A 9,049-nucleotide genomic window follows, 5' to 3' on the forward strand; every position below is an offset into this window, starting at 1 on the left:
TGTATTCTACCAATAAGAGCATGGATACAAAATATAATTCATTTAACTATAAACATGTGATGCGATGTGTTAGTAAATACTACATGAGGTTAGATTTTATATGGATCTAATTAATGAATCCTATGTTCATGAGAATGAATCCTCTATATCTTTCTAATATTTTCACGTCATATGTGAAATCTCTATCATTTATTAAATTATCAAAGCTTAACAATTAAAATGATAATTTTTATTTTTTCGTAATGCAAGTTTTGTCATTAAAATAAAGGAAAAAGTGTTTGTCATTTTTTATGTCCTTTTTAATGAAACTACATCGTTTTGGTGTATATTTACATTTTCTTTTCTCCACTTTTTTTTATTCCTAATTTTATAAAAAAGAGAAAATGTAAAAAAACACATGCAAAAATGACGTAGTTTTATTAAAAATGACACAAAGTTGTGTCATTTAAAATGACAAATATTTCCTCCTAAAATTATAATTGTTAATCTGTAAATGAATATCTGAGATTTAACTGGTAATATTATCATATTATAAAGATACTTGAAAAAATTCATTCTCCATATATCATAGTTATACCAAAAAATAAAATAAAAAAGTGAAAATTCACTACTCGTCCATGTTAGACTTCAAAAAAAATAAAAATAACGTAATAAATCTCCTAGTCATACCTAAAAAAGAAAAATAAATTGCTACAGATCTTAGTTCTACCTAAATTATAAAATAGAGTTATCAGGTTTCCATTAATCATCATTTGCATATATATTGTTTTGTGCTCCTTTGACGAGAACTCGTGAAACATCATCGTTTAGCCAACAAAAACAACTTTCGTGCGCCCTAAATTTTATTCCCCACTACAAGTCCCTGTTGTTTGCCTAAATTCTTCTGAATAAGCTTGGCTTTAATCTCTGCTAACCACTAAATAGTAGATTGTGACAACGTTGCGGTCTTTGCTGTGTTTGCTCAAATATTTCGGTCTTTCACTTCAAGATAAAGGATGTTGCCATTTATTTCATATCTCCGTGTCTAGAAAAGATCTAATTGTAGGTATGCAGCGTATGCTTGCAGCTTACCAAACGTTTCTCTAATGCTCAACATAAAAGAACATGGTCCAACATTATATTGTTAGAGAAATATAATATAAAATTATTAAAGACTTGTTATTTGCAAGTTTCAGTTTTTGGGTTGAGATAGTTATTTATTATAGTATCATTAAGTTAGTGTAAAGTAGAACAAAAAAATAGGTCTGTGAAAAATTCATGCTTCAAATCCAAATAACTCTTGCGTGAGGGGGGTATTAGAGAGATATAATATAAAAATCTATCACTTACTATCTTAAGTTTTTGAGTTGAAATGGTTAATTATCAAACATCATCATATATATTATATTTAAAGGAGGTGTACGAGGAGGGGAAAGGTAGGCTAAAAGGAAGACAAAGTAGCCTCAATGAAATTTAAACCAGTTATTATCAAGAAAGCACATGATATTGAAGTAATAACAAATAATCGTAATACTAATACATATATATAAGGGAAAAACATCTATCCTTTTAATGGATATAAGTTTATATCTTTTTAGATCCTAACCGTTGATTTCCATCCATCAACGGTTATAATCTATTGGGTCAAACTTAATGGGCCAAATTTATTATTAATTAATTAATAATTTTAATCCAATAAATTATAACCGTTGATGGACGGAAATCAACGATTAGGATCTAAAAGGATATAAATTTATATCCTTTAAAAGGATAGATGTTATTCCCTATATGGGTAATAATGACTAGGCTACAAGAGACGACATAATTCATGACCTATATGCATACACTTGGGGGCAGCAATAAGTTGTTGCGGCTGGAGGGTAGGTTTCTTTTGATTGAATTCTGAACGTAAGGGATAATAATTCAATTTCGTCACGTGATTGGATCAAGTTAGTGCATTTAGCTTGCAGCACAACAGCAGAAAAATGTTAAGACTCAAGAACTAATCACTGCTCTTATTGCTCAGCAAAGCAATTTTCCATTGGTGGGGGGGAAAAAAAGATAAATAAAGGGAATGCTTTATTACCTCTTTTGTATTTCGAAAAATACTAATTAAAATGACATAAGTATAGATGGAATGGGAACAGTAAACTTTCCATTGGTTGTATGGGTGAAACAACTTGTCAATTTTGTTTATTTAAAATTGTCGCTGTAATCGGCTAAGGAAGTTATTTGAGCTAGTTGCAGCTTTAAGAAGAAAGATGCTGAATTGGGGAATGGGGAATTCCTGTCAACAACCAACTTGTGAGATCAGCATGACATTATGACACAAACCACCATACACATGCAGCGAAGAAAGCAATAAACTCTCTTCTACCAAACTCCATTGTATATATATGTAAACGCACTTTCTTTTTCTTTCTTTTCTTTTTCCCCCCGTCTTACAGTACTGGACTTGATGTACCATGAAAATGAGCTAACAGAATGTTGAATCCAAACAACTGTTGGATTCTTGGAGTGTATGATTTGCGTAATTGGGCAACCAGAAAATGATCCACATCTTGCGAGTGATGAAAATCATGCACCCTCAAACGCGCATGCTTATACTGTTGCAGCAGGCACACTGTTTTACAGTGATACAGACCTGGGACCATTAAAGATTGTGTATAACCATATCATTAGTGTTCCTTTTTCTTTCTTTTCCCCCCTGCTTAAATATTATATAAATAATATAGTCTGATAGGAGCCAGCCTGCGTTTCCCGATAGAAGGGAGAGATTGAAGAGTGAGAAAAAATATTAAATAAAAGGAGAGAATTGATGATGTAGTATGTATCATGCATAATGTTATGTTTGTTTAAATGTCCTTTAATAATAATAATAATAATAACATATTCCTTCAGTATCATTGTTAAACAAATGGGATGTGGGGGAGAGAAGATAAGTTGGTGACGGGGTGATAGTGCAAAAGCAAAGTAAAAATAGCACACACCAACAACAAAATCTTTCCCCTTTGGATTCATTTTATCCTATCGAACTTATCATGGCAGAGAATTGTCTCCCTTCCCTTATTATATTCATGTCTTTTTTATTTTTAAATCCCATATTGTGTTCTATATATCTGTGTAGGGGCCTGAATGATTTAGGTTTTCACTTAAACAGATCAGGTTTTTTTAAAATATTTTGAGATTAGTCTAGTCTATTAGTCAAAGATAGGTTAATTCATAACCCTAATTTGGTCTGTTTTCTTAAAATACAAGGTTTAAGCTAATTTATTAATCTGTTTAAGTCTTCTACGCAGGTGTTCAAATGGATATTTTTTTATTTTAATATTTAAAAAACAATATAATATAATAAAAAAGTTATAAAATAGCATTAATATAAGTATTAATATCAGAGTTCAGATGGGATTAAAACCGGGGAGATAAAGATATAGTTGCTATCATGAATTGAGAGTTTAGCCAAGATGCTGCTTTCTGCGTAAGACTTCAGACTAGTGGTTCCTCCATTATTATACAGGCTTCCAATCCACGAATAATTTGCTCGCCTAGTAGTCCTAATTTAATTTATTCTGTTTAACACAAATTATTTCAGAATATAATAAATTTTGGATAGATTAATCTTTATTTCGTAATTTTTCCAATTGCTTAAAGAGAAAATCATTAACAAGCATTAGTAATCAGAAAGCTTTACAATAGTTAACAATTAACAGGGCTACCTGTGATAAAAGTAATTAAATGTGCAACAAAAGTACTAATATTAGGTTTGCCAGACCAATGAAAACAAATGGTCTGGTACGATATTGAATCGTGTCCCTTCAGGACTGATTATGCTAACATGTCCCCTTATCAACGTCTACATCACATTATTATGTGCCGTGATCGGTCCACACATACGGGTCGGAGCGCAAATAATGGCCAATAAATATCCAAATCTAAAACACGCAAGCACACGTTCATGCATCATTGTTTTTCCTTCGACTTGTGGAATCTTGTGATTTGATTTCTTATCTTTATCCTGCAAGTACTGAGTAATTAAGGCTAATGCATTAAGTCAGTTATATATATAACTGTAGATGCTATACTATATAAATGAAGTATTTTATAATTCTCATTCAACAAGAGAATTGAAATCTTCCTACACATCTTTTGATTTTCGTGCTGACATGAGTCCTACGTATAATTTTTTTTAACATATAAGTCCCACATAATTTTTGTCTCTACAATATAAAATTTTAATTCTTATACAACTTGAGAATTATAAAACCCATAAAAGAATAATGCTAATATAAACTCGAGTTAAAAACTTTGTACTGTTTTTGGGGTTACCACTGATTTTACATTTTAAGAGACAAAATGATTAATTAACAATGACTTACAGTTTACAAAGAGAAATGAGAATGATTTCAAATTGTCGATGCGGTTCATTAGAAAAAAATATAAAAACAGTGGAAGCTTGAGAGGGCAACAATGTTATTGCTTGAATTAATTCAACCTAAAAATTTATTAAGTGAGGTTACCTTATGATTTACACTTCTCTAACACGTTATTTCACAAGAGAATCCATTAGGCTTGAAATGCACAAGCCCATCTACCTGTGCTAAGAAACTCCACAAGACTTAATTAATTATTAATTAAATGAGGACGGTGATGATCGAATCCATGACACTGAGACTCTGATACCATGTAAAGAGTCAATTCAACCAAAAAATTTAAGCTATTGCATGAGGTTACCTTAACGGTTTTATACTTCTCTAACACTTTCTTTAAAAAATTTAAAATTAAAAAATTACCTAGTACCAACTTAAAAAAGTTCACATATGCAACTCTGCGCACAGTAGTTTCAAGGCTTGCAATCACAAGGTGTGTGCATGATAATATTTTTAAAAATATTTTTTGGGAATTGAAGTCATTAAGAATTACGTTGGATAAAATCGATTCATTTTTCTATTTCAAGAATAAACAAAAATTAAAAACAAACTATCTTCTTCGTTCAAAAAAAAGTTATTTATCTCGCAAATTAAGGCCGTAAAACATATATTGATACACACCAAAAGCAACCATAACGCAATTACTTGGGTAACCCTTTATGAAATATATTTAGACATAGGTAAATCAATTGTTTTCAGCTATAATTTTCCAGTTAACGGCACATTTACCATGTGTATTATATGCAATGCATGCATTATATTGTCTAGAATGAATATATATTATGAATTGACAAGCTATAGAATCTTCATTCTATAAAGAAGGAAGCTTTGAGAACTGAAACGTGTACAACTAAGTACTATGCAAACTTTACAAAATGAGTTATAATATATATATTAAGGTATAATGAGTGTTCTTCTAAAGGATACAAGTTATATCCATTTAACAATTTTAATTATGCATTTCATGTCTGCTGACGTGAAAAATGAAAAAAAAAATACAAATTTATTATTTTATGTATTTCCAGAAATGCATAATTAAAATTTGTTAAAGAATATAAATTTGTGTTCTTTAAAAGTCACTCATTTTTTTTCCAATATATTATTATAATAATATGTGAAACCTGGACGGTGAATTAAAATTAAACTCTTCTTTCAACAAAAAATAAAAAATAAACTCTTCGTAAATCTACCCAACGAGGAAGGCAAATCAAGTTGGTGAATGGTGAATGGTAAAAGTGAAAACTATAACAATTCACTGGCTTTCCCGCAAAGGGCTGGGACTCAAAAATAAAGCAAGGTATTTCAGTGTGGCTGCATGGTAAGTTCGTTAACAAATCCGGCACATGAAGCAGGTTTCCATCAGAGCCTGATCCATCTCGAAAAGCGTTCCGTTTTCAATGAGAGGGGTAAGATATTTTACTCTGTAGCTGCGGGACATAAGGGACAATAGAGTGCACTGAATCATTTAGCGAAAAATGAATAATGCACTACCCTTTCCCATCTGATGGCAGCCACGTGTTCAACTCATTTGCATCCGACGGCAAGGCATTTCCCACCCTCAACTAGGAAGCTATATTCCGACCTAGTCATTTAAAAGAGTCTGGTAAGATTTCTGACACCAGGCACGTGCGTGGGGCTTCAGGGTTCTTAAAATCAAAGTAATTTTAGGGCAAAGTTAGCCTTCTCACACTTCCACTCAATGTATTCTAACCTAAAAAAATTTGCAAAGGAAAATGATTCATGCACCGAAGAAAAGGCACTTATTCCAGCAATTCATTCAATTTTAGGTGTGCATCTAAACCCCTTAATGGGTGGAGCCTCTTACATCTCATAAACCCAAATTCTCACGCTTAAACCCCCCTAGGCGACACGTTTGTTTCTTTAAGCAATCATTGCTTATAAATAATATATATTATTTTGGTAAAGGCCTTATAATTGATAATATTGTTTAGAGGAAGTAAGTATTCTTTTTATATAGTTCTAGCTAGTACCACTAATAAAAACAAAATTTTCATAAAACTTGCAAGAAGTAATGATAGAGCTTGCTTGATTAAATCCAGAGAAGACTAACGCATCCCAACAACATTTAATGTATATATGCCAACAAAAGATAATGATAATCTTTTTATATAAATATATTTTATAGTTGATATACTCATCAATCAAACATATGGCCTTCAAGGTCAATGGCACATAGCATCTGCCTAATGCTCTTTGACATGTGTCAATTATCATTCAATACCATAATTTTTTCAATTTCAAATCTGTACTCTTTCCTAAATAGGAAATCTAAACTAATAACAAGAAGTTAAAAGCTCAACAACTTTGTGGAATGATCATAAAGGAAACGAAAGAATAATTGAAGCTTTTCACTAATAGCTTCTTCTTTTTTCTACTATTTAGGGGGTGTTTCAATTAGTTTTCGTGTTTTCAATTATTCTACTCACCTAATTTAGTCAAAAGGTAAACCATGTACGTTAGGTCAATGAAGTTTACAAAGATATTCTTAATTGATTGACATAATTATGATTACGCTTGATTAATAATTTATACCAATAATATAATATAGCTATTACTGAACCACCTGTTATATATATGAGAGGTATAAACGTATAGGGAGTCACCGCCTCTAAGGTGTTAATACTTTGCTGAAGTGTGTTCCCGATATCACTATTTTATTGATTTTTCACTATTGTTCCTTCTTTCTCGCCAGTCTAACAGGCCTTCACACACTGCACATTCTGAAAGTACTCCTATTTCACCACTATTCTCTTTTCCCTTTCCTTTTCCCTTTCCCATCCCTCTGCCCATCCTTTTCTCTTTTCCCTCTCACGTTTTTTTGTTTCTCTGATTTTAACTTTACTTTTCTTCCCCCTCTCCCATCCAACAACCCATAAATGGACACTATTGACCAGTTAAAGTCGTCGTCCCCTTCATCGGAGGATCAGATGGACATGATGACTATGATGATGATGCACCTCCCTGAATATTCTGCATCTTACGGTGACGACGCCGTGGAGGGATTTCCACCGCCGGAGGAGTTACATGGCGCTTCTAACAACATACGCAGATCTATGCCACTAACAGATTTAATTGGTAACCCTCCTATGCCTTGGTCATCGACGTCATTCACACAGTTACCATCAACAACAATCTCTTTCGGTAATAACCCTACACCGATCCTTCAAGAACAAGAACAAACCTTTTTGTCAAACCCTCAAGCTACGTATACGGCTCCCTCAGAGAAGCGGAACTCGATGGCGGCGATGAGGGAGATGATATTCAGGATAGCGGCGATGCAACCAATACACATAGACCCTGAATCAGTGAAGCCACCAAAGAGAAGGAACGTGAAGATTTCAAAGGATCCTCAGAGTGTGGCTGCTCGGCACCGTAGAGAAAGGATAAGCGAGAGAATAAGGATACTGCAGAGATTGGTGCCAGGAGGAACTAAGATGGACACTGCTTCCATGTTAGATGAAGCCATTCACTATGTCAAGTTTCTCAAGACACAGGTTCAGTCACTTGAACGTGCTTCAGTTAACAATACTAGGCCAGGGATAGGGTTCCCTGTTGCAATGTCTAGTCGGAGTACTCCTGTCACTGTCACACCTCATCTTCCTCTTCCTAAACCTTACCAAGCTCGAAATGTTGAGTATTATGGAGACGCATGATAAATAAATATGATTAAGGTTTAGCATGTATAACTAGCTAGCTTATCAATTTAATACTCCTATATTTTTAGGGATAATATATTGATTATATATATATATATATATATATATATATATATATATATTTATATATATATATATATGTATGGTGTTTTTCATGCATGGCTATCATTCATTAACCCTGTTCATCTTGATTCAATTCAGGCTTCTAGTTTGAAATCCCAGCTGTATTAATGTGTTATCAATAAAATAAATTATGGCGAGAAATTTCAATTGTTATTTCCCGACCTAAGTACTGTCGTTCGTATGGAATCTCTAATATTTCTCTCCTTCCTCTTTGGGAAGTGTGAATTTTTTGTCGTCCAATTTCATACTCATTTTAAGGGCAATTAAAACTTGGCCAATTAGTTGTTTGCAGATTAGAATATGGGAGCAAATGTGGGCGTATGCGTAGACGGGGACAAAATAAATAAATAAGGACAGAGGAATAGAGGATAGCTCGATCTTGTTGATATTAATTAATTATATTGAGCGTAAGTGTTTTAAAACCTCACTCCGTCTCTGGGTTAACTCAGATCAACCCTGACCCCTCTCCTCTGAGGGTTGGGGTCACAAGTTGAACCCTATATGCATATCAACCACACCGACTCCCAAAACCCAGCCGAGTTTCAGTGACTCCCGGGTCAGATGGATCAAGGAGTCACTGCATGTTTTTTATTTTAAAAAAAAATACATGAAATAATATCATTTTATTCAAAAAATAAAATAAAAATGCTTGCAAACCTAAATCTAATCGTTCTCTTCTCTCCTAGCGACCTAGACGTTTTCAATATTCACCTCGCTGCCGTGAATCTTCTAGAAAATGTAAGAATTTTACCCATTCAAATGAAATTCTTACGGTCGTCGACGGAAATTAAACAAAATCTCATTCTTATTATTTCCTTTAATTTTTTTTTGTCAGGGAACTTC

At 33.0% G+C, this 9,049-nt stretch overlaps 1 protein-coding gene across 1 annotated transcript; it reads left to right on the forward strand.

The window, feature by feature from the left end:
* The first annotated feature begins 7,303 nt into the window (after positions 1 to 7,303).
* On the forward strand, positions 7,304 to 8,080 carry LOC133289328 (transcription factor HEC2-like). Its single transcript, XM_061487244.1, has one exon. The coding sequence runs from the start codon at positions 7,304 to 7,306 to the stop codon at positions 8,078 to 8,080; it is 777 nt and encodes a 258-aa protein (XP_061343228.1).
* The last annotated feature ends 969 nt before the right edge of the window (positions 8,081 to 9,049 follow it).

This window comes from Gastrolobium bilobum, unplaced genomic scaffold, assembly GCF_033153095.1.
Source record: "Gastrolobium bilobum isolate Gb01-03AN ecotype WA unplaced genomic scaffold, APGP_CSIRO_Gbil_v1 utg9887, whole genome shotgun sequence".
Lineage (NCBI taxonomy): Eukaryota > Viridiplantae > Streptophyta > Magnoliopsida > Fabales > Fabaceae > Gastrolobium > Gastrolobium bilobum.

Bases quoted from the DNA above. Each gene is read 5' to 3' on its own strand.
- LOC133289328 (XM_061487244.1), top strand. From the start codon at position 7,304: ATGGACACTATTGACCAGTTAAAGTCGTCGTCCCCTTCATCGGAGGAT.